Genomic DNA, 26,309 nt, shown 5'->3' with positions numbered 1-26,309 from the left:
AGCACGGGGCGTCACGATCACTGGCGCTTCAGGGAACAGTGCCCTCGGCAGTGCCTCCACCCCAGCTCCGAGCCTCAGGCAGCCCTCACTTCCTGGGGACAGGAGTGGAGGCTCACACATCCACCGTGAGGCCTTTCTGTGAAAGGTGAGTGAACAGCACAGCCTCAGATGGCTGGGGCAGAGCAATGGATGGTGGAGTGTGGCCAGACGCCAGGACAGCCCTGAGGATGGTGACACACATGGCACAGAGACGTGGAATGACAGGATACAAGCTGGGTGGAGGGGACGCGAGGTCACGAGGTGCAGTGGCCTGAGATCAGGCCTCATGGAGAAGAGTGGTGTGGAGCAACCACTGGTCGACAGGCAGGGCCACGCCCCGGGGCCAGCAGGGAGGCGAAGTCCCCGTGAGGAAGTGACAGCTGTGCTGGCTTCTCGGTACCGTCAGCAGGACGTCCCGGCTCAGCACAGCCTGCAGATGCTGAGCTGTGTGATCTCGTGCCAGAGGACGGGTCAGAAAGGGATCTCCTGCAGTTTACTTTCCACGTGTCCCCTTCTATCACCACAACAGCGGGCACTCACAGCACGGCCTGCCTACTTCCTCAGGATGGCGTGGGGACCGTGTGCTCAATCAGGCCTCACGCCCAGTGGGGACTGTGGCACCTGCCTGCCTTTAGGACCAGGCGCCGGGCCCTACACCACGGCCCCGAGCCAGGCCTCCTTGTCCCCCAAATGTTGCAGCTGCTACTCACTGTGTCCATGCAGCTCCCTGACTGGTCAGTGAGTCCCCCACAGCAAACACAGTGAGCCCCAGAGTCACCCTGCAAGGGCCCCCAGGGTGCTCTGCCCCCATGGGTAGCCAGTGTGCTCACTACGGCACAGAAGGTCCAGGCATGACCAAGTCAACCAGGAAATACCATTTGCCCAACATCAACCCTCTCCTGCAGGCAGTACCTTCCTTCAGTGTGTTATTTTGAAATGTGAAGATTCTTCCAAGTTTAGAGATGAGAAAGCATATGTAAAACACAGCTGAGAAGCGAGCAGCACAAGGACCCCTTGACCCAACCGTCCCTCTCAACCATTAACTTACAGCTTGTTTCCCATAAAGTGATACTGTTACAGCAAAGCTAGGTCCTCAGAGCGAAAAGTTAACCAAAGTTATAATTTAAAGCCAGCATCATTTTCCAATCCTAAAAAGACAGTGGGAAGCACACACAGGAAACCACAAGTTTCATTCTTGGGTTACTGGCTAATGCCCTTCTGTCAGTGACCCCCTTGCTTCCAGTTAAAATATGAAAGTATCAATATTATTTTTTCCTCAGTATTTAAAAATCAGAAGTCAACACTATTTAAGATGGAAAATGCATTAAAATTTTTAAGCCCTTCTAATAAATTAATGTTGACCAAACCAACATGACTTTCTTTAATCTACCAGCACAGGCTACAAAAAAGAACCATATGGTGCTGTGCTGCCCGACATCCCTGGATGTGGCCTGTGTGTGATGGCACTGACAAGCAGCTCCCCACGCCCCGGTACCTCGCTTCTGGATGAAGACCCGGAGCAGAGGGTTTGCGCTTGAGACCGCCTTGCAAAAGTTGTCATCGTTGTTGATGGGCAGCAGGTCCCCGTGCACATCTGCATAGCCGATGGTCACGTCTGTGTTGGCGATGTGGTGCGTGTGCACGACCAGCTTGTAGAAGTCTTCAAACTTCCCAGGCTTGTGCCGGTCCAAGGAGAACCTTCGGAACTCAGCCCCAAACTAAAACACAAGAGACAAGGTGTAAATGAGTAGGTTGTTCACTTAATGACAGGTGTGTGCCATCCTCCGTGAGGGCCAGGGACCAGCGGGGGGAGCTTGTGCAAAGTCAAAGTGTGCAAGATTGTTTCTATCACCTCTGACCCACATCCTGAGGACAGGACGGGTGCTGGAGCTCAGGCTGTCGAAGAAAAGCCTTGTTGAAATTAATTATAATGGGGATCCCTGAGTGGCTCGGCGGTTTGGTGCCTGCCTTTGGCCCAGGGCGCGATCCTGGAGTCCCGGGATCGAGTCCCGTGTCGGGCTCCCGGCATGGAGCCTGCTTCTCCTTCTGCCTGTGTCTCTGCCTCTCTCTCTCTCTATCATGAATAAATAAATAAAATCTTTAAAAAAAAAGAAATTAATTACAAGGATGGTGGATGAGATTAACTGATTTGATATGATTTGCATTTCAAAAAGACCAAAGGGCTGTCCTTCCAAAGGATGGGAAGTGGAAGCAGAAGTGAAGGAAGTAAGGAAAGTGGTGAGAAGGAGGCCTCAGAAATCTCGGGACACCTGGGTGCTGGCCAAAAACACAGAGCAGGTCTCTCTCCCTAAAAAGCTGGTATTCGCTCTGTCTGCTCTGGGGAATGCCCAGGCCCATCTTTCCTGACAGTCCCTGGCTCGGGGCCGAGAGTTATCTGCTGGGACAGGACCCTGGGTCACCTCCCACAGGCCGAAGTATCCTGGGACCCTGGCACACGGCCTGCCTGGCCTAAGGCTTTCTGGATTTTTGCTGTTCCTCACTTGGCAAAAGAGACCTTTATTCCTCAGGCAGGACAAATGCAGTGCTCTTCAATATATCTGAAAACTAATTACAGGGGTTCCAAAATACACAAAAATGAAACGTCTGATGTTTATACTAAAAGAGTCATTACATCATCTAGATGTTATGTCAATTAGTCAAGGGCAAATCAACTCAGACCATATGGGTCTGTGTGGCTCACCAATTGGGTGGGCATAAGAGCTACCTGGAGGCCCCAGAGGTCTGGACTTGGCTGACCTGGAGACCAGCCCGAGAATCTGCATTTTCAACAAGTTCCCAGAAGAAGCTGGTGCTGCTGGGCTGAGAACCAAACACATGAAACCTCTGATTTTAAGGCAATCTCCAAATCTCCAAGTCTGCAGATCCCTGAGAACCAGTTTCCCGATCCGTTTCCCTTTTCAAAAAGCAGAAGAAAACCAAGTCCTCAGCCATCCTGCATTGCCCCAGGGATAAAATACTTAAAGGCGCACAACAGTGAAACGTTCCAAAATACTGGTTTGAGAAAAGCCACCTTGGATGAGTAAGCAGAAGCCCCAGGGCCTCCCACACACTGGGTAAGGGGAGGAAGGCCCTGAGCTCACCAAGGCTCTGCTCATCCTGCCGCAGCAGGAGGCGCCCTCTAAGCCGGGGCCTGTGAACACGGCACAGCAACCCCAAAATCCCTCCTGCATTATCTTCTTAGTGTTTATCCCGAGCACCATCACCTCCTGGCCCAGGGTGAGCAAACCTTTCAAGATTCAAGAGTTCACACCTACAAGATTTAAAGTGGTTTTGTTCAGATTTGGTTATGTCATCACATCATGAATATCTATTTGAACAAAAGCCATCATCTCTGCCATCTCTATCTAATGCAAACTAACTTCCGGAGCAATTAGTTTTTACTCGTGTCCATGTTCTTTTCATTAAATACATAAAGAGAGTTGGAAGTTGGACTGTGTTCAGTGAAACAAGACAGTGTCTCTCTTTTCCCAGGTCATTGGTGGGAAGTGATTCCAGCTGACAGCCCCCTAGTGCGCCCCCATGAAGGGATGCCGGCTGCCCCCATCCCTGCAGGACTCAGGCCACATCCTGGCAAGTGGCGAGTAAGTGTTGCATAAGCCAGCCTGTTCTGCACAGCTTCTGCCCTGTCTTTGGTCTAACAACCTCTCCTTTCTTCTCACTGCTTCTAGTTGTTTTCTTCAAAATATGTCTTAATGTGTTGATCTGAAGTGAAAATGAACCCAGACTTCTTCCTGACAGGAGGCAAGTCTGAGTGGTGCTGATGAGGCTGACCTTGTTAATCAGAAGGACGGCAAACACGGTTCCTATGCTGAATGGAACCCAAAGTTAGCAAAAAGAGATAGGAAAGGGGATGTTGCATTTTCCCTATTTTTTATTGTGGCAAAATACACAAAACATAACATTTACTGTATTAACCATTCTTAAGTGTACAGTTCAGTGGCAGCAACACATTCACAGCGTTGTGCGAACATGCGCACCGTCCACGTGCCGTTTCCTCCTGTGAAGCTGAGTCTGTCCCGTCAGAAATGGATGCCGGGCCCTGTCCCTAGCCCTGTCCTCAGCACCATCCCCAGCCCCGTCTCCTGCCATGGCTCTAGGACCATGACACCTCCAACTCCTTCAAACAACTGCAATCCTATAGTTTTGTCTTTTTGTGACGGGCTTGTTTCCCTCATCAGACATATGATTTGAAACACTGTGTCTGGCCTGCTGGTTGCTCTACTCTTTGGATCTTAGTCCTTCTGAGGGAAATGTGATGGCTGTGGTTGGGGTGCAAGGAGAAGGAAGTGGATGGTCTCTCACTTGCCCGCTGACCTAGAGCTTTTCTCAAAACTCTCCTCAGTGAGTACTGAGCTTTGAAGTGGTAACTGGTTTGGAGTGAGGGGTTGGGTCTCCCCAGAGTAGCCCCCACTGTGGAATCCTGCTGGTTTGACAGGGACAAACGTGGGACAGCCTGCAAGTGACATGCGCTCATCACTTGCCACCTTCCCTGGGGACCAAACGCCTGCGGGGGTCTCCGACCTTTCAGGCTGGTCTCCAGCCAACTCTGATCCTGGCTCAGGCATTGTCCTAGGCATCCCTCTACACAAACGCACTCGTCTTCAAATGCCACATGCCTCCTAAAGAATTTTGAAAACTACCACTATAAAAAGGATATTTTTAAGCTAGCATCTACATTTTTCATAATAAAATATAATAAAATATTTCAAAGTAAAAAAAATATTTCAAAGTAAATAGGATATAATTTCTAGAGATGCCTGGTGGCTCAGTGGTTGAACATCTGCCTTCGGCTCAGGTTGTGATCCCAGGGTCTGGGGATCGGGTCCCACATCGTGCTTCCCATAGGGAGCCTGCTTCTCTGCCTGTGTCTCTGCCTCTCTCTGTGTGTCTCTCATGAATAAATTAATAAAATCTTGTTTTTTAAAGGGTACAATTTCTAGCATACTGTAAACATTTCTTTTAAAAATAAATATTTTATCAGATGATCTTTTAATACGGTCAATGAAATCTAAATACCAGAGTGATTTGATGTTGCCATCATGCATTTTAAAACAGGAAAAACAAGCTCTTTTATAACCATCAGAAATTCTACAGGGTTCCTTTAGAGTTCTGCCTGGTCTATTATTTCTATTATATTGCCCCAAGAGGTTTTAATCCTAATATTTTATCATGATAATTTATGCTTGAGTACCCTATCACTCTTCTATTCAAGAAAAACAGATAAATTGAATTAAACATTTTTTTTTTCACATAGCCATTGTGAAGAATATTTCTACATCATTGTCAGTGGGTATGAAGTTTTAATTTTGCAAGATGGAAAGAGTCCTGGATCACACACACAACAATATGAATGTAACTAAAACCGCTGAATTGGGATCCCTGGGTGGCTCAGCGGTTTAGCACCTGCCTTTGGCCCAGGGCACGATCCTGGAGTCCCGAGATCGAGTCCCACATCGGGCTCCCGGCATGGAGCCTGCTTCTCCCTCCTCCTGTGTCTCTGCCTCTATCTCTCTCTCTATGTCTATCATAAATAAATAAATCTTAAAAAAATAAAATAAAAAAATTAAAACTGCTGAACTGCTCAAAAACTGGCTAAGATGGTAAATCTAACGTATGTGTATTTTACCAAAACTATAAAGTAAAAACAAACAAACAAACAAAAAAAAAACAACATAGATTTTCTTACAGTAAAAAAGATTCTAGCCTGAGTCATAACAATGATTTTATCATGATTAGAACAGTTACAAGATTTCATAAATAATCATTAAACATCCAAAATAAACATTTAAAACATCTTTCACTGAATGAAAAGCGTTTAATGCCAGAAGACGCAAGCACAGCATCGTCTTTTTTGCTACTTCTTGCCTCGAATGTCAGCCCTGAGAAGCTGTCTCACGTCAGCAGGTAGATAGGACTGAGCACTCTGAAGGCATGACACACGCCAGCTGCCTGACTCTCAACAGGTAATATGCCAAAATAAATAATCATAAAGTGGTCTATCATTAAAATTATTTTTAATAATCTATTAGCTGACAATTTGATTAGGGCAACTTTCAATGCTGTTGGAAGCAAAGTACTGGAAACCAGTGGACTTGGAAGATTTCCTGCCCAATCCTTGGAACAATTCACTTTCTCAATTTCTGATAAGTACACCAAGAATTATATGACCATGAATTTTGCCTGCTAATTATTGCATTTAGAGAAAACTTGTGTAACCTAATGTAATGGGGAGATAAAAATATAAGATTAGTGGCCCATGCCAACATATATTTGTAAATAAAATGCTTTTATCACAATGAAATTGGATTCTTATGTAACACCATTACCAAAAGTCACTCAAAATGGAACTATAAAATTCTTAGATGAAAACTTAAGGAAAAAGCTTCAGGACACCTGGTCTGGCAATGATTTCTTGGCTACAACACCAAAGGCACAGGAAGAAGAAACAGACATTGGTCTTAGTGAAATCTACCTTTTGTGCATCAGATGACACTAGCCACAGAGGGGCGTCTGGGTGGCTCAGTTGGTTAAGCATCTGAATTTTGGTTTTGGCTCAGGTCATGATCTCAAGATCATTGGATTAGAAATAAATAAAATCTTTTTAAAAAAGAAGAGACTATTTACAGAGTATAAAAGCCTATAAAAGGGATAATATTCAGAATATATAGAGAACTCCTAAGTATAACATGGTATCTATTCATACAGTGGAACATTATTCAGCCATAAGAAGGAGGGACACTGTGGCACCTGCAATGACAGAGGTGATACTGGAGGATACTATGCTAAGTGAGGCAAGCCAGACATGAAAGGATCAATGTGCTGTGATTCCACTTGTAGGATGTTCCTACAGCCATCTGATCATGGAATTGGAAAGCAGGCGGTGGTTGCAAGGAGCTGGAAAATTACTGCTTAATTGATAAGAGTTTTGGTTTCACAAGATGGAAGAATTCTGGAGACAGTGGGGACGTCAATCAGAGGTGGCTGGCTGAAGAAAGAATCAGCCAACATGAGGACAGGTAAATTGAGACTGTACAATCTAAGAAGCAGAAAGAAAAAAGAATGAAGAGAAATGAACAGAGCCTCAGAGCTCTGTGGCACGCTACCAGACATCCCCAGGAACATATTACCTGTTGAGAGTCAGGCAGCTGGGGTGTGGCATGCCTTCAGAGTGCTCAGTCCCATCTACCTGCTGATGTGAGATGGCTTCTCGGGGCTGACATTCACAGCAAGAAGTAGCAAAGGAGCTGATGCTATACTTGCCTCCTGTAGCATTAAACATTTCTTCCTCGGTGAAAGGTTTTTTAAATGTTTACTTTGGATGGTTAACTAGAGAGAAAAAGGCAGAAAGAATATTTGAAGAAACGATGTCCATAACTTCACAAATCTGATTAATTTAATCTACATATCCAAAAGTCCAACTATAATTAAGATAAATTCAATGAGTTCCACACCTAGCTGTATCATAGTCGAACTGTCAAGACCCAAAGCCAAAGAGAGAATCTTAAAAGCAGGAAAACAATTCGTTATGTTCAAAGGATCGTTCAATAATATGAATGATTTCCTGTCTGAAATCACAGAGGCTAAAATGTCGTGGGTGGAGAATGTCAACTGTGAATTTTATATCCAGCAAAACTATCCTTCAAAAACAAAGAAGAAATGAGATAGTCTGAAACATACAAAAACTGGAAGAATCTGCCACCAGCAGACCTCCCTTACAAGAAGTATTAAAGCTATCTTTCAGGCTGAAATAAAAGGACACTACATTAACTTGAATCCATGGTAAAATAAAGAGCATTATTAAATGTAACTAAAGATATATGTAGAAGTGAAAGTCAAACTGTACCTGGCTTTCTCCCTCTCTCTGTCTCTCATGAATAAATAAATAAAAATATTTTTAAAAAGTATACCTGGCTTGCTTGTAACTTGTTTATTCTGATTAAAAAACAACTCCAGAGGCAGCTTGTTTTCCTACCTCCGACATTTGTAGCTGCTGGGAGCCTCTACTTGGTGAGGCACGCTGACCCCACAGCAAGACTGGGTGTGGGGCCGCTGGCTTTCCCTGGATCCTGCCAGGCTCTCATGAGGGGATCCTGGTCTACTCTGCCCCAAAAAATGAAGTACTGATAGATCCTACAACAAAGATGAACCTTGAAAACATTATGCTAAGTGAAAGGTGCCAGACACAAAACACAGCAACCGTGTGAGTCTATTTACATGAAATATACAGAACATGCAGATTCATAGAGAAAGCAGACTAGTGGTTGCCAGGGACCAGTATGAAAGGGTTTGAGAATGGCTGCCAATGGGGAGAAGGTTTATTTTTGGGCTTAACATTAACATTTGGGGGTTAGAATATTAAAATGTTCTAAAATTAGATAGTGGTAATGACTCTGCAACTCTGTAAATATACTAAAAAACTACTGAATTTATACTTTAAACTTTTGAATTTCATTTCACATGAATTATAGCTTATAGAGCTGCTGCTTTTTTAAAGTTTCACCTCAAAGAATAATTCTTTTAAGTAGCCAATTGAAGGCTGATGGAAACCCCAGACAGTGACACTGAACAGGTTCAATGCAGGCTCTGCTTTTGCTCCCGGCATACAGGAAACCCTAAGGGACCAGGTGTCCAAGTGTATCTTGTGAGCACAAATGGATTTAGAAGATAAAGACTTAAGAAGGTAGGGAAGCCCCCCCATTACTCCTGGGTCTTCAGGGCAGAAACAGGATGCCAGACTTAGTCCAAGCTGGTAGGGCAAGCTCTTCCAGTTTGAGCTGGTTAAGGACAGAGGGCAGGCTCTTAGAGCAGGGTAGGACTTGCCTTCTCTCACACCCATCTCCACCCTGGCCCCAAACTGTAAAATGCCCTCAGTCCCTCTTCTCCAATTCAGAAACTCAAACTTTATATGAATGATATTTCTAGAGTTGCATGGCTCTGGCAATACAAATCTATTTTCATTACTCAATGTCATGTGACTCCAAGGATTATCCATTACTGCTATCATGATTCTTATTTTCCAGGTTAAAAATATTAAAAATGTAAAATTTTTATTTTCTTGATACATAATGAGATCTCTCTACTTTCCTGTATATTTTTTAAAAATCTGTTACATGCAGAACACTGCAGAGCACATAAGGCTTGTTTGGGTTAGCTGTGTTCTGTCCATGACTAAATTTTAAGCTTCCCCCTGGAAGTGCCCCCCCCCCACCCCCAAGCATCCATACTGATGGTCTCAGAGAGGGTGAGATATCTGCCCACAGCCACAGAACACCTCGATTCCAGGCTGGAAATAAGACCCTATTTCCTGCCTCTGATGCTATTCGAAGTCTGCAGCACTAAGCTGCTGCCACTTCAAGCAAACCTTAAAGTCATTCTTCCTACAATGGAAAACACGGTCCCTAGATTTCCTCTTAAACTTACTCAGGTGCTATTTTCTTAAACAACTCTAAAATGGCTCAGTTTTCTGATGACTAACAAGCAGCTCTGGCCCAATGTCATCCCTCCCGTTAGGGCTAAAGTCAAAGGGAAGAGGACAATCTAACGGAGCACTTTCTTCTCACTGAGTCCCCTTCTGCTGCTGTCTTTCCAGCCAGGGAGGGTGATCCGGGCTTGAACCCCATGTGATGTGTCTGCATGTCCCAAAGAGCAGAGGGAGGGCCAATTATTCACTTTTCCATCACTTGAGGATTAGGGCTCACATATATTTGTATTTCTAACAATTTCATGGGGGCAGGAATACACGCACACCATTTTTCATCTCAAGCCACTTGAGAGATATGCATGAACCCCTTCATCCCCTTCACAAGGTGGGCAGCTCCAACGCAGGGGGTGAAATAACTGGCTCATGGTCTCTGCTGCTACAGTATCTGATGCAACTGCCCCCACCCCAGCTTACCTCTCCTCTCAGGGTGGTTTTCATAAAAACGGAAATCGAAGGGCAAAGGTGTCTAATTCTGAATTTCTATCCTCCTTCATCTTCCCCTTAAAAAACTCTATTTTTAAAAAGGGCTTCTTTCGTCTTATGCATATAAACCAAGGTAGTCTTTGCCTATGACACAGTCAGAAAAGCTGGCCACACATGCCTGTGAACACAGCTACTATGAGGAAACCAGCAAGATCCATGCAAGATTTAAAAAAAAAGAAAAAGAAAAAAGGAGGAGGAAAATCAAGGTCTAGCATCTGGAATGATGCTTTGAGGTGCCATCTGGAACGAGGGTGCATCTGTTCTGGGGTTGGTCCAATACCTGGGTTCGTTCACAAGGGTCCTATATAGGGACATCTGTGCCGTGTGAGAACATGCTCTTGGAGGCTTCTCTAACATGCTGTTAAAAAAAATTAAAAGCACATGCTGTTTGGTATGTTTTTCTTTATGGTTTGAATAGGGATAGAACCACATAGGTACTCAGTAAGAAGTCTCCCAGCCCCCTAGTCCCCTCTCTACAGGAACTAGTGACTGTAGCTGTATGTGCCCTTCAAAAGGTGTGTGATGGCAATCAGTGTGAACTCTATCTATGTTCCCTCTTTTCTAAACTTATGATAGTGTACTATCCACACTGGTCAACTCCGTGCTTTTTTTTCGCTTATCTGCTATATTTTGAAAACATTCTTTTTCTGGATGTTTGTGGTCTAGTGGAGGAGGTATCTCTAACTCTCAGATGGCCCTGAAGTGAGAAAGGTTAAGTCACTAGGCCCTGGTTTGTAAGGTCCTCACAGGGATATGACAAGGTATTGACAGATTCACCAGGCAAGGCCACAGGAGTCAGGCATTAAGGCAGAGTCCAGTTAGAATTTGCTTAGTAACTGAGTCACTTCTAAGACACCTCCCAAACCCCACGCAGCCACAAATTGATAATTACTGTATGAGTGACGGCAGCAAAATGCCACAGCTCACCACTGGAATACAAGCCCATGAGAGCAGGGTCTGCTTGTTCTAGACTAGTATAGTTCCTACACACAAATTGTCATTGAGTTAATGAATTAAACTTCTATTATTTTAAAATAAAATTCTAGAATTTTAATTAAATGGATATTGACTGACAGTCTCAAAACAGGAACATGGGAGGAGATATGGGCATGAAGTCCTACACCAGGTCCCATGCCACACACCAGCTCTGTCCCATGTATTAGATTTGAAGCCATCAGCACCACCCCCCACCCTGGATGTCAGTACAAAGATGATGTTTTCACCATCAAAACCAAGGAGGCAATGTTCCAATGACTATTTGCAAACAGGTGAGTATACAGGTGACATGGAGGGGTCTTTAACCACGTAAAACAATTTCTTTGGTAACCAGTTTGTGACTACACTTCAGACAGCTCAACATTAAGTGCCAGTTTTAAAGATACGAAGGCTCATGGAGTCTCAACCACACCCAGGGGCTGTCTAAAGGTGTTTCTTGAAGAAAGGCCTTCTTTCCAAATTAGTCCCCCAGGAAGGAAGGGCAGTCAGTTACTCTGACCACATGCCTTCTGCTTGGATAAACTCGGGCAGGAGCCCTTGGGTCAGTGTCACCAGGCTGTGCCCTCCACTAGGCACCACACAGTAGGCACCATATATGTGCTGCAGGCAGATGGATCCACCAAGAGGCTCTGAGGCCATGTCCTACCTGCATCCTAGCTCACATTCTTTCCCTGAGTAGAACTGACTCTAAAGAGAAGAATGTCTGAGAAGCATTACTCGCTTTTGCTGCTGCTTCCTTTCACCAGACAGCAACCCCCAGAACTAGCACACCAGCAGGACACTTGTGAAGGTGTCATATTAAGCAACATGTATGTGAACTCATTCCTCTAAACTATCAAGTGGGAATTTATTCATCAAACAAATATTTTCTTGCATTTGGCCTTGCAGTTGTAAAAGAAAAATATGGTCTCCATTTTATCCACACCCTCTTTTCCCGATCCTGGTATGTAGCAGGCACAAAAATACATTTACTGAATTAGTGCAGTACATGGCCCCTGCTCTTATCATCCAATAAATATGTATGCAGTGGCTCCAAACAATAGGTACTCTCCTATACACTGGGTAGGTGAGTAAAACAGAAAAGGCCTGTCCTCATGAAGCTTATATCCTAGAGGGGAAGACAGGGGGCAAACAGTACAAACAAGGAACCGCTGTAAACCATACAGTGTGTCAGAAGCTGGTAAGTGCCACAGGACAAAGGACAGAATATACTGAGGAGCCAATGGGCACCCCATCCTGCTGGGAGCCCAGGAAGCAGCCCAGAGTTTAGAGGGCTTTGGTGTTCAGCCTGGCCCGCCACAGGACGCGGTGCTGGGAGCCCCAGGACCAGTACCAGGGCAGGAGGCCAGCTGCCACAGCCACTCTACTCATCATTGTATCAATGCAAGTCTTATCAGAACACTATTTTACTTTAAAAAAAAAAAAATCCTTCAGGGCCAGACTCCTCAGTGATCCTGAAAGGGAGGACCCTAGACACTAACCTCATTCTGACATCCACTAAGGCCTGAGGCTGATGCATGCAGATTCCTAGGGTCTTTTCTGGTGTAAAATGTTATCTTGGATAAAAGATATCCTGAAGGGCATCAAGGGAGTTACTATGTCCCTTAACGCATAACAAACACAGACTTAAAATGATGCACTCACATCACCTAGTTATCTACCCCATTATCCAGCTTTCCAAGCTCTCCCTGCAGGGCACCACCCCTCCTAGGGGCCCTGCATCCAGGTTCCCCCCCCAAAAGAAGGCACTTGAAGCGCTGGGGTGAGGCCCGGCCTCCGGCTCAGGCCCCACCCCCATCAGGGCTGCCTCACCTGGGCACCTGACCCGGAGCCCGCCTGGCCCCGCCTCCAGGCCACTCAGGTGGGAGTGGGGGAAATCAGGGGAAATCATCAGAGACAGATTTTCAAGGAAAACCTTCACCAAAATACTTACAGTAGTAAAAAATGTTAACTCCATTCCTAGGATGGAGTATAATTACACCATCAGAAATGCCTCATTGGAAAGGGTTTAATGACTCCCAGAGGCCCTTACTACACGGGAAGTGAGAGAAAACAGGCAGAGCCAGACACAGTGAGATCCTTGAGGCCAAGAGCCCAGGGAGCCGCGCATACCTGCCCCACCTGCAGCCAGTGGAGCCGGACTCTCGGGCTGCACATAGGCACCTCAGGTTCAAAACCTCCCCAAAGTGTGTCCACTGAACCAGCAGTATCATGGGCATCTGGGACCTGCTGGAGACAGTGACCTCAGACCCCAGGCTTAGGGAGTCAGAATTCTGTCCCAACTACATTGCCAGTGAGTCATGTGCACATCAGTCTGAAAACATCCCAGTGAGCCCCTTGTTGGGCCCTGCTTGGGCGTGTGTTTTAGTATTTGTTCACCGAACAAAATTTTACTTCAGACACATGTGGCACCCGGTGCCAGTACTGAGCATCTTCATGGGGCTGAAGTGTGTCTGAGAGCCCAGGCCTGGCAGTAATCACACATGCAAATGTGTAATTACAAACCAAGAAATGCACACATAGAAACTGCAGCACAGGCTCGAATTCAAACTGTGTATATGAGGAAAAGAATTATCCAGGTAGAGAGAACAGGAGCAGCTCACCCACAGCACAATCTAAAGGAGCCCAGACAGCCGCAGACAGGAAAGATCTCAGGTGCACACTTCCGCGTGGTAACGAAAGCACCTCAGACTGTTTGGGGACAGGGCCAGGGAGCAAGAGTGCACATGCAGGCCCAGAGACAACCGTGGGAAGACTCCCACTTAGGGAATGATCGGGAACCACAGGCTGTTATGCTCGTGTGGCATCTGTTGGAGCGTGGGACCCCGCCAGGGGACGACTTCCTGGGCTGACATGTTGGGACAGTTTAAAATCAGGCCACAGACCTGTGAGTCAGATGGGGTGGAGCCAAGCACAGAGCCCAGCCCCTTCCTGTGCCCCATCCACCCACCCTGATCTGGAGTGATGACGGCTCAGACACTAGTAGCCACAGAACTGCTCAGACGGGCACCACATCCTTTGTGAGGCTGCTGAGGACAGAGAACCCAATACACCTGGATCACCTTGGTGAGTGTGTGCATGCTATAGGTCCCATGTGTGTTCCTCTGCTCACAGACACGCACCCCAGTCCGTATGTGTGATCTGTGTCTGGGGCGCCGACTCGGGTTAATGCAGGGCTGGGGCAGCACTGAGAGTGGAGGACGTAGAGCCTTAGGGACAAATCTGTGGCTTCTGTGTGGCAGGGATTTCCAGCATGGCAGAGGAGATAGGGTCAGTGCCACGCTTTGTGCAAAAGCTCTCCTCTTTAATAGTAAGAGCCACTGGGAAGTGTCACTGGTCCCATTGTAACGGCCAGGCTACTGAGACCTGGAAGGACCTGATCCCTGATCACAACCACGAGGGTAGTAAATGGAGGAACCGACGCTAGTACCAGAAAAGAGTGCAAGAGCTCCAGTGGTGGAGTGAGTACACCCTGTGGATGTAACATCAGGATGCCCCATTGGGAGTAGACTCCCCAGGGAGGAAGGGGCGCCTGGACCCCTGACAGCGTGGACAAAGATGGGCTGTCAGCAGGTGCAGCAGGTAGACTGCTCTAGGAGTAGAGGTCCAGGGGCAGGACACCCGGTTGCTAGGAGAGGTGGAGCTGGTGGACTGGAGTGACTGCTCAGGCCAGGTTTCTTGTCTGTCCCTGCCTTCATGGGACTTATCAGAAGCAGAAATCCACTCCAGGAGAAGCTTGGGACCCTGGCCCTCTAGAGAAGCAAGGTCACATCCCAGGATGAACTCACCGTGCATGAAAAGGAGGAAGTTTCCAGGGATGGGGCTGGGCTGAGGCAGGAGGGGTCTGGACCAGTGGTGTCTCCTCAACACTGATGGGAAGGCAGAGTCATTGGACACAAGGCTGTGAGATGGCAAGTTCCTGACTCATCTTACTGGCTGTGTGACTTTGGATAATTCAGACTTCTCTGAGCTTATTTCCTCCTTTGTAAAAGCAAAGGGATAAAAATATATTTTTCATAGGGTTTTTGTGAGACTCACACACATGTGCCATCCTGAGAGTGTGTGGCCCCAGCAAAGGGCCGCTGTTCAGCAGAGTGCCTGGAGAACCTGCATGGTGCACAGGTGCTCACAGGGCCGCAGGCTGAGTCATCCTCAAAGCCTGAAACTTGTGGGGTGCCCAGGGGGCTCAGCAGTTGAGCATCTGCCTTCAGCCCAGGGTGTGACCGGGGTCCTGGGATCAAGTCCCACATCAGGCTCCCCACAGGGAGCCTGCTTCTCCCTCTGCCTGTGTCTCTGCCATTCTCTCTCATGAATAAATAAATAAATAAATAAATAAATAAATAAATAAATAAAATCTTTAAAAAAAAAAAGCCTGAAACTTGCAAACACAGTAAAGCAAGTCCTTTCACACACATGGATGTCATAAGCACACTGAGGACCACAGATAGCAGCAGGTCCTTCCTCAGTGGAGCTACCTTCGCAGTCTCTGAGAAGCCACCGCTTCTTTCAGCCCTGCCCCTTTCATCACTGGCAGGCAGCTATGTCTCAGGTCCATTTTTCCAAATGAAACAACTTTTGTATGATTCTGTAAGAGAAAAGCTGTGCTCATGGGCACGACCCAAATGCCGCAGCTCCAGGTGGAGGCTCAGAACCCAGCTGTGCACCCCCAGCCGTGCAATTCAAAGGGCATCTGCTCAGTGACATATCCAGCTGTGCCAGGGCCTAGGGCGTTGCCAGTACTACTCTGTGCACAGCTGCAGCTGCAAAGAGGAGGAAGTGGGAGAGGTGGTCAGGTTCTCCTTGTACCCACCATCTCCCAGCAAATACATGGTGCACGATGGCCGGAGCTCAGGGCACTGCCTAGGACAGGAGCTTTCACAGGATGCATGAGGGATCCTGAGGAAGTAGCACAGCCTGGAGCCAGTGTCCAGGTGGTGCAGGAGGGGGTGGAGGGATAGAGGATGTGACTTCAGAGCACATTCAGGCAGGTAGGTGTTGTCTATTTTCCAGGAGGAAGAATCAGGGAATAATGTGAAATTGAGGATTTAAGACCTGTTTTTGCCACTTCTAGCTGGGACCTTGGTTAGGTGACCTAACAGGCTGGTCAAGACCTCAGGGTCCCCCTCTCCACCACCCTTGCACACGGTGTCATGAGCTTCAAGGAAAACATCTGTGCTAAAGACCTGGCGGGAGTGCTGGCAGAAGGCCGAGCACAGCTGATGCTCCAGGAAAGGGAGTTGTAACCATGAGATATCACTGGAACACAGAAGGTCCCACCCACCTAGACTCTCCTCCAGGTGATGTGACCCTGGTGGCAGCTGCTCCCACCAGAATCACCGAGGCTCCCGGTGCAGAGAGGGAGCCCAGAGACTGTGTGCCTTCCAGAAACACAGTCAAGGGGCAGCACCCACAGCACAACACTTGGCCATTCCAAGAGGGCCAGATGCTGATCCTCAGCAGTGCTGTGACCAGTCCTCAGCCCGTTGGGCAGAGAGGAGGCACCAGTGCTCAATAGGCAGCGGGACCACAGCCCTGGGAGGTTGCTCCCAGCTTGGGTGGTGGGGAGATAGTACAGGCCACTCCAAGCTCATGGTGAGAAGAGACTCCAGGGCAGCTCATCTCCTGAGGAATGGAGGGGGGTTCCTAACACCCATGTCTGCTGCCACTGTGCAGATATGCAGAGCCCCTATACCACCTTCCAGTCAACAGGGGCATGGCCCAGTGAGGTTGGAGTCTGTGCCCCTTATGCCTGCACCTGCACAGCCACTAATGGGCCTGAGGGGACCAGAGGTTGGGTGCCCCCACCTCATCCACAGGAGGGACCATCCTAGAGGCACAGAAGTTTGTTTTGTTCCATAGTAACACCTCGTTGTTGTTCCAAACCAGTGAGGGAAGTGAGGTCAGGACTTGTGGGTAGGGAGCCAGTGGCTCAGACCCCACGCCATGGAAAACAGGATACTGACATTACTCTAGTCTACAAAGCCCTCCAGCACGGCAGCCCTGATGGCCCTCACAATTCTCTTCCACAGCCCTTACTGGGGACCTCAGGGTCCTTCCACAAAGCACACATCCCCCAACAGAGGCTCCTTGTCTGTCCCAAGCCTGTCTCAGAAGCAGAGGCTCTGAGAGAGGTCCACTGACTGACCAGTGCCTAACCCGCCTTTTGGCAAGTATGCCGCTGTGAGAAAATGGAGAATATACTTGCTGTCTAGGTAGAACTTTTAGGTGGAGTAGACAAAGCCCTACTGGTGGCTTCGCCATGACTGTCAACATCTGCAGGTGTGTGAGGGTACAGAGCTGTGGGGCAATAGCCAACCACTCAGGGGGAAGGCTTAAAGTTCTTACGTCCACCGGTATCCCCGGCCCACCCAGCTGCTGCTCATGGGTCTTTGTTCTACATGTGAAGCTCAGACACTTTCTAAAAGGGACACTTCCCATCCTCATTGAAGAGCCTGAGCATGAGATGCCTGAGGACCCATCAAGAGGACCCAGGCCCATCACTGTTCATCTGGAGTCTCAGCTTCTCCCACAATACCAGGCTCACCAGATGGGCCCATGGGCCTTTGGTGTGGACCAAAGGAAAGCCAGGAAAGGCATGACAACAGCAACTGGAACCACGGAGTCATGTGGGAACCTTAAATTCTGCAAGACAAGGAATCTCTTCCTGATTTGTTTTATTAATCAATAAACACTTAATACATTATGGTTCAAGGCCTTTGGGATTCCCAAATGGCCAGACCTCCTACAGCAGCCACTCCACCTAAAAACAGTCTACTCCAGGGCTGGAGTAGAAAACAGCCACCCCAGAATGTGGGTTAGACTAACCAAGGCCACCCAGGCCTGCTCGATGTCTCCTGGCATGGGAGTATAGCAGCATCACAAAAGGCTAGTGAAAATCATGGGTGCGAGGACCAAGAGGCACTTGTGTACACAACCACCAGAGGACATGGGTGCAGCGTAAGCACCATCTACACAGGCGGTTGCACACAACATGGATGTACCTTACGTCATGCCCATCAACCAGCACATTTATCTTTGGTGACAGAAACCCTGATGGTGTTTACAATGGGGGTGGAATCTTCCTGGATACTGGAATGTTCCATACTTTGATCGGCATAGTGGTCACTGGGTGTGTCCCACCACATTAAGGAGGTCTGGAACAGCCTCTGCAAAGGCTGTTTCAGCCCTGAGGTGGAGCAAGACTAGGACAGGGGTGGGTTGTAAGAAGGTCAGCCTGTGGAGCATGGGCAGGAGACACAGCAAGGATTTAACTGGGCTGAGCCATGCACAAGGCCCAGGGCGGTTTTCAAACTCTGTAAGCAGCAAAAGCTTTTTTCTCCCCCCAAGTGAAATGCAACACACACATCCTAAAATACAGAGCGGATGCTCCGGTGGGGGATACAGAGGGGAGCCGTCCAGCAAGCACCTGCTCAGAGTCCCAGCAAGGAACACAGCATTGGGAAGAGAGAGAGAAAGATGGATAGTGGGGTGTGGGAGACACACCCCTGGACCCCGAGAACTGAAATTAGGGGACAGACCACAAAAGGAATGGATGGTTGCTGATGTCACAGCCAGGACGGTGAGTATCCTGTGCTTCCTGCCCTATCCATAGGTAGCACTGGGTTGCCCAGGGGGCTCTGCAGGGGGAAGCACATAGAGCTGATGGTCCGACAAGGAAGGGGTATGAACCCTGATCCTGGAGATGCTTTGAGGAGGGGCTGAAGACTGTGCCCCTAGAGCTCTTCGCCTGTAATCAAACACCAAATAAGTCAGCAGACACCAACAGTGCAGAATAGCAACATGGACTTTTAAATCAATTTCCTTTTTACTTTCAAAGTTTCTCTCTTTTTTTATGCAATTCATTTTCTCCCTGCTTTTGTCTGTTCTTTCCTCCACGGCAGGGAGCAGGAAGGGACCAGGCCGCTGACCCCTCTCTGAGGTCCCTAGGAATAATCCCAGTGGTGAGTCAAGATTTGCTGGCCAACCTCAAAACGTAGTTCTTTTCTGAGGTATCCTAACAACTTCTGAACTGATAGCTATTGGGAAAATCGTGTTATTCCTTATCTGAATTCAACCCAGCCAATATTTATGGGGTCCCTCCTCTATGCAAAACACTGTTCTCCACACTTTAGGTGCTGAGTTTTTCTTTGGAGCATCCTTCTCAGAAATGCAGCTAACTTTCTGAACTGGCCTCCCCCAGATGGGGTAAAGTGGAGGCCAGAGCCCAGCTGCTTCTGGAAGCACGAGGGCAGAAGGTGCTCTGACTAATCTCAAAGCAACCATAGCCGACTTCGACATCGCTAATGTAGAACATGGGCAGGACTGGTTCTGGAGCCTGAGTACCACAACAGGTCTTGCTGGGCGGGCAGAGGAAACCTCTGAGCTCAGGGAGATGTGAAGTGGTGACACTTTGGACATTAGAATGAAAGACCCTGCCCCCCACTTCTCACTTGCCAGACCAAACTTTCACTGGATGGTAGGTTCCTACGGAGGAGATACTGTCTATCTTGACTATCTTTGTTCCCAGGACAAGCCCCATGCCTGACACACAGTGGCTGCTCAGTAAATGAATAAACGAATAAATGAATGGACTGACACATGGGAGAATCAGACCTTTAAGGACAGTACTGAATACAGAGGACTTCCCTTGAGACCAAGCCACAGAACCTGCTGCAGTTAAGTAAGAAACACAGAACCTCTTGCCCCAAAGCACAAGAGCTTACCCTATAAGCTCTAGATCCAGACATCCTGGGGGTCTGTCTCATTCTACACAAGGCCAGCTAGGGACCCCTTCATCAATACCTGGACCTGGATTCAGGGCCTGTCAAAGGAAGGCCTCCTTCCCCAGTGGCCACAGACATTCATGGCAAACAACATCCACCCTGGAGCCAGACTGCTCTCTGACCTTGGCAGCTTCATGTAACTCCCTGGACCTTAGTGTTCTCTCTTGTATTATGGTGGTGATAAGAGAACCCATCTGGCAGGGTTGTGATGGAGGCTAATGAAATATTATTTGCAGTTGCAATGTATTCAGACATTCAGGTATGTATACACACATATATATTGGGGCAGATGGTTATCATCTTAAACACTTCTAAGTACAACCAACACACAGACGGCAGTGTCCAGCCTGGACCTTCTGTATATCCCCAGTGGGAGGCTAACACTCCCATGGCTCCCCAGGTTCACAGAAGAGTGTAATTTGCCAAGAGGAAGTGCTCAGCCAGTAAACATGTACACAGGCAGCTGAACGAGTCTGACACTAACCCTGATGCTCCCTTTAACCACTGTGGTAATGGATGCTTCTGCAACCGCCATTCCAACCTCCCTGGTTGCTTGTCTCTGACCATTTGGAGGCCCATTCATGGGAAGGGTCAGGATGATTCTAGACACGATTCACAAACATTAGAGCTTCTGATACCTTGAATGGTTACATCTTCTAATCCTTGACACCCCTTCCCTGAAACTGGGAGAACTATCTGAAATTCCATGGTTCCTAGGAAAGGCTCTGAGTCCCTGGCTAGCTGGGGTGTCCCCTTGGGAGAGGTCATAGGGCTCACTACCTACTAGAGACCCACATCAACATCACTGGTGCCCACCTGGGTCCCTAGTGAGAGTCTCCTCCAGATGCAGCTTCCCACATCAAGTCACCGAACCTGTCTGAGCACAGACATGCACACATACAAAACTGCAATCTTAAAAGGGTGTAGCTGACATACATGGGTGAGTCAAACAGTGTTAGGCAGTTCTCAGCTGGCCCATGGGTGGTAAGTGCTCAGTTGCCTATGGGGAGGGCCTGGCCCAGCCCCCAGCCCCTTAGATGGACAGACATTTACCTGCCACATAAGCCAGAGATAAGGTCTGAGGACCAGGGGAAATGTGTGGCTGAAACCCTGTAACCTCAGCACCGACTGGAAAATCTATCGTCAAGCAGTTCCTATAACTCAACAAAAAATAATAACACTAACAGAAAAAAAAAAACAGGTGGGAAAGAAAGAGATACCTAAAAATAGATAAATAGGCCACAAATATAAAAATGTTCAATTCACTAATAATTCAGGATCAGATTAAAACAATGGGAGGAGGTTCCACTTATCTAACAGGAAAGAGTAAGAAAATATGCAATACTGGAAGGAGAGGAGAGAGAGCAATGGACAGGCACCAAACAGTATATAAATCTGCAGAAGAGCTTTTCTGCAAGAAAATTTAGCAATATATATTTAAAGTCTTCAAAATGTGCATCCTTTTAACATAGTAACTATACTTCCAGGAGTTTGTCCTGAGGAAATAATGAGTTCTGCACCAACTTAATAGAACCAGTAGCTCTTTATATCCTTCATGTAACATATCTCTACTTACTCTGTATATAATGTTTACGTAGAAGTTTGAGCACAAAGATGTTTTTCACAGCATTGCTTATTGTAGAAAAAACTGGAAATGACCCAAATAGGATCCTGGTTAAATTAATTATGGTTTACACATAAGATAGAATACTAGGTCGTAATTTTAAAAATATGTTTTTTTTATAAAATACTAATGCCATGAGAAAACACTTGCAGTGTTAAGCTGAAGTGGGGGAAGCAAGCTATAGAATAAGATGCCTGTAAAATGTGATCCCGATTCTGTAAGAGTTGTAGGCACGCATATGTGCACAGAAAACACAAGGAAAGCAGCAGCACTGAGGGGTGGCCAGTTTGGGATGGGAGAATGAGCCCATTTTGTGCCTGATATGGGTTCTAAACATTCAGCAACGACAATGTATTTATTTAGAATCCAGGAAAGCCCCCAACATGATTTAAACAAAGAGCACATGCTGGAGTGAAAGCCCTCACATCACATCTCCCCCCACACAGGGCTCACGGCAGGCCCTTAAAGAGGAGACCAGAAGGGATCAGAGGACGGAGAGAGCCTGTCCGGCCTGGAGGTGACATCTCGACGGATCTGCAGGAGAGGGCAGGCGCACAGGGCAGATTCTCAGAATCTGATGTGGCTCTCAGGCGGGGGAGGGCCACATCACCAGGGCAAACAGACCACCAGGCTAAGAGAGCGGAGTGAGGCTCGACTAGAAGGCAGGGGCTGCAAGGGGGCACATGGCTGACAGAGGGTCCCGTACTCCTTCTCACAGCTAGAGTCCTCTGTGATCGCTTTGCCCCTTGCAGACGCAGCCCTCGTACTGCTCCTCCTGCTCCCCAGGCCCTGACACCCATGGTCACACCTGCGCACAGCCTCTCCCCTCACACAGCAGGTCTAACCACAGGTGGGACGCGGGGGTCTCAAACCAGACCGAGGGTCTGAGGTGCATCCTGCTGGTTTGGGGAAGAGCAGAGGAGTCACAAGTACTAAAGCAGAGGTGTCGGGAAATGGAAGGGCCTATGTGATGGGGGAGAGCCACCAGGGAAAGATGGTGTCCCCAAGGCTTTGGAAGCTGATGACCTGTGGCACATGGCCAAAAGTTCTGAGAGGACGAGAGGTGAATTCAGACCCAATGTCCTGAAATGTCATAGAATCCTGAATAGCAGTCACTCTGCAGCTTCCAAAGTGCTTTCTTTTCTTTTAAGATGTTATTTATTTATTCATGAGAGAGACACAGAGAGAGAGAGGCAGAGACACAGGCAGAGGGAGAAGAAGCAGGCTCCATACAGGAGCCTGACGTGGGACTCGATCCCGGGTCTCCAGGATCAGGCCCTGGGCTGAGGGCAGCGCTAAACCACTGAGCCACCTGGGCTGCCCTCCAAAGTGCTTTCACATCAACTCATTTTGTCTTGGGAGGTAAGCAGAATGGGAACAATGCCCATTTTACAGATGAAATAATGGAGGCTCTGAAGGGTCAAATGACTTTCCTGAAAACTCCCAAGAGCAACAGACCTGGCTGGACTCAGCCCCCAGCCTCACTTTTGCCACAGGCAAACCCAGGTGTTCGGGCACTACATTTAACATGAATAAAGACATCATCATCACAAAGTTTTGCGTCCAGTATTTTGACAACAGCAGCTGCAGTAAATGCTCCCGGCAGAGATGGATTCCATGGTAGCAAATACTAATTTTTTAGGGGGGTCAGTGGGAGGGTGTACACAGAGGGAAGAGCCAGGTAGACTTTGGACAAACGGCAAGGCAAGCCCCAACATCCAAAATGGTGGGTGTGCTGAACTAGCCTGTCCAGCAGGGCCCACGCATGTTGGTCTGGCCCTTCCAGGGATGCTCCCAAATTCAACAAAAACCCCAGCTCTGCCACTCACCTCCAGGGGAACATTTACTGCATCTGAACCTGAACCCAAGCCCCCTTTTTTGACTAGGGAGCCAGAGGGGGTAGTCTGAGGCAGCCTGCTGGGCAGCCAGGGCATCCACTGCCCCCACTCCCCTTCTGGAGGGAAGACAGAGACAGGAGCTTCCTCTCTACCTCCCAGCAGCCTGCATGATCCCAGCCGTCCAGAACTGTGGATTAAGGGCACTGCCTCCAGATGGGTTCTTCTAGATTGATCCTTCAGAGCCACCGCAAAGTGCATGTGGCTATGGTGCACCAGGAATGTGGCTTGTGTGACTCAGGAAAAGTGTTCTTTGTTAGTCAATTTACACTTAGAATCAAATAGCCAGTGGGAGGGCAGCAGGAGGTACCCTTGATGGAAGGGTTCTGTATCTCCACTGAGCTTGCTGGTAACAGGACCACCGTGCAGGTCAGGGGAGTCTCTGTATTCTTCCTACAACTGCCTGTGAATCCATGATGATCTCAGAAAGAAAGAAAGAAAAAAAAAAAAAAAAACTTAAAAAGACCCACCACATGTGCTCAGTGCCTATGGTAGTGGTCAAAGCTCTCCTCGGCCACATTCCCAAGCCTGTTGAAGAAACCAGCAGTCGTCTGGAGCTCCCACTCAGGCTTGCGGCTTCTTCCCTCAGTAACTCACAGCGGGCACACTTGATCTGGGAGGGTGGGGGCACTCCTGGGCCAAAGGGGATGAGTTCCGGGCACAGATCACGGAATTAGCGTTGGGGGAAGGCTGCGACCTTAACAGAAGTGAGGAGTTCACGAAGAAACTGTCTCCCCAAGATGAGAATGAAATCCTGCAACTCAGGGTTCATCGCAGAGAAGCCGCCCCCCATCCTCGGCAGATGCCCTGTAAATCTTTTGCCCAAGGACTCCCTCGGCCCTTGGCCGGCAGGGGTGGCCTGGGCAGGAGCCGGCTGAACTCGGCTCCTCAGGCACAATCGCCCCGCGCGGGGCTGGGGGTCGCAGCCCCGCTCCCGCCCAGCCCCTCAGGCCGCTCCGCCTCCCTTTACCCGAGGCGGGAGGCACAGAGAAAGGGCGAGAGGGCCGACCCCCGAGCAGCAGCAGCGGCGGCGGCGGCGAAGAGCCCGGGGAGCCCCCTCCTCCGGGACCCTGGACAAACTGCAACCAAGACCCTCGCAGACAAAAGCGTCAGCCTCGCAGCCGCCTCTGCAAAGGGCAGAAGCGCCAGATCCTATCAGCCAATTACCCGAACGCTCTCAGCAGCCCGCAAGTTGGGGCTCGCTCGGGCCGGGGCGCGGGCAGCGGGAGGGGCCACCGGCGGGCGCGCGGGGACAGCCTGGGCCTGGGGCGCGCCCGCGGGGCTGGGGGTCCGGCCGGCCGCCGCTCTCGCCCTGCCGGCTCTAAGGCTTCTCCGCAGCCACGGAGGAGGCGCGGCCCGGCTCTCCCCCGGCCCGGGCCCCCCAGGCTCCCGACCGCCCCACTCTGAGAAGTCCCCGGGTCGCCCCGGAAACGCCGCCCCTCCACCGTGCGGCGCGCCGGGTCGCCTCCCGCTCCTGGAACAAAAGAGCGGCGCCCGCGGGGACCCCGAGCCCGCGCGGCCCTCTCGGCGCCGGGCTCCAGCTGCACCCCCGGGCTGCCGGGCTTTGTGTCGGCGCGGGGGCGGGGAGGGCGGCGGGACCCCGTGGACCCCGCCGAGGCGCCGCGCTCCCAAGTTGTCGCCAGCCGCGGTCCCTCCCGCAGCGCCCCGCGCCCCCGCCGGCCGCTCATTCATTCGCAGGGGGGCGCAGACCGCGGCCCCGGCTCACCTTGCTCTTGACTTCCACCGCGCTGCAGTCGTAGAAGCGCAGAATCTGAGACTTGTGGAAACTCCGATTCATGGTTCCGGCCGCGCTCAGCCTCGTCCTCGCCCTGGCTCCTCGCTCCAGGGGCCGCAGGAGGACGGTGGGGGCGCCGCCCCCCGCCCCGGCCCCGACTCCGGCCCAGCCCGGCCCGCGCTCGCTCGGCCGCCCCAGCCGCTCGGAGTGCGGCGGCCGGAGCTGGGCTGGCCGCGCGCCTCGGGACCCAGGGGCCGCGCGCGGGAGGAGCCGGGTCGGGGTGGGGGGGACGCCGGCGCGCGCCGCCCCGAGGACCCGCCCCCAGTCCTGCCCCACGAGCCCCAAGGACCCACGTCCCGCCCCGCGCCCCCGGGACCCGCGGCCAACCCCCACCCCACGCCCCCCAGGACCCGCCTCCAAAGCTCCAAGCGCCCTCGTCCCGCCCGCGCCTGAAGACCCGGGCCACAGTCCCCGCCCCGCGCCCCGAGGATCCGCCCGCCCATCCATCCCCGCCCCATTCCCCGAGGACGCGCCCCGCGAGTCCAGGATCCGCCCCGCGTCCCAGGCCCCGCCCCCGCCCCGAGGCCGCCGCCTCCCCGGGAGGTGTGCGTCTCTGTCCGCGCAATACTGAGCAGCGGGGAGAAGCTTGCAGCGACCCCGGGCGCAGCGTTCCCACCTGGGCACCTGCAACTTCTGTGTCATGCGCGCTCCCACCGTGATTCTGTTTACCTCCACTACATGACCAGGGGAGGGTTCTAATTTGGGCCGATTTTTGCCATTATCTTGGGCGATACGGGAACCAATAGTGGCTTGGCTCCAGCTGTCCGTACTAGCTGCCAGGTTCTGCAGGGAGGCCAACTCCTAAGGCGTACTTTAACACAGGTAGAAGTAGAGGGTCGGCAGCACCTCTAGGCCTACCTGGAAAAGAAAGTCTTCTGCAAGGACGGTGGAATAAGGAATATCTTAGGAGGTGGATGGAATAAACCTAACCAAAGAGGTAAAGGATCTATACCCTAAAAACTACAGAACACTTCTGAAAGAAATTGAGAAAGACACAAAGAAATTGGAAAACTATTCCATGCTCATGGATTGGCAGAATTAATATTGTGAAAATGTCAATGTTACCCAGGGCAATTTACACGTTTAATACAATCCCTATCAAAATACCATGGACTTTCTTCAGAGAGTTGGAACAAATCATTTTAAGATTTGTGTGGAATCAGAAAAGACCTCGAGTAGCCAGGGGAATATT

At 49.6% G+C, this 26,309-nt stretch overlaps 1 protein-coding gene across 1 annotated transcript in view; it reads right to left on the bottom strand.

Annotated features, from left to right (window-relative positions):
• LOC129514473 (partitioning defective 6 homolog gamma-like) overlaps positions 1–25,348 on the bottom strand; it is an 80,473-nt gene extending 55,125 nt beyond the window's left edge. Inside the window, exons 1-2 of the mRNA XM_055333042.1 lie at positions 25,049–25,348; positions 1,535–1,757 (exon numbers count right to left, since the gene is read on the bottom strand). Of these exons, the coding sequence (XP_055189017.1) occupies positions 1,535–1,757; positions 25,049–25,120 (295 nt within the window). The 5' untranslated portion in view covers positions 25,121–25,348. The remainder of the gene's footprint in view (positions 1–1,534; positions 1,758–25,048) is intronic.
• Positions 25,349–26,309: the final 961 nt, after the last annotated feature.

Source organism: Nyctereutes procyonoides, unplaced genomic scaffold, assembly GCF_905146905.1.
Source record: "Nyctereutes procyonoides isolate TBG_1078 unplaced genomic scaffold, NYPRO_anot_genome, whole genome shotgun sequence".
NCBI classification, from domain to species: domain Eukaryota; kingdom Metazoa; phylum Chordata; class Mammalia; order Carnivora; family Canidae; genus Nyctereutes; species Nyctereutes procyonoides.
The sequence above is the reverse complement of the archived record's forward strand: the minus strand, read 5'-3'. Positions and strand labels throughout refer to the sequence as shown.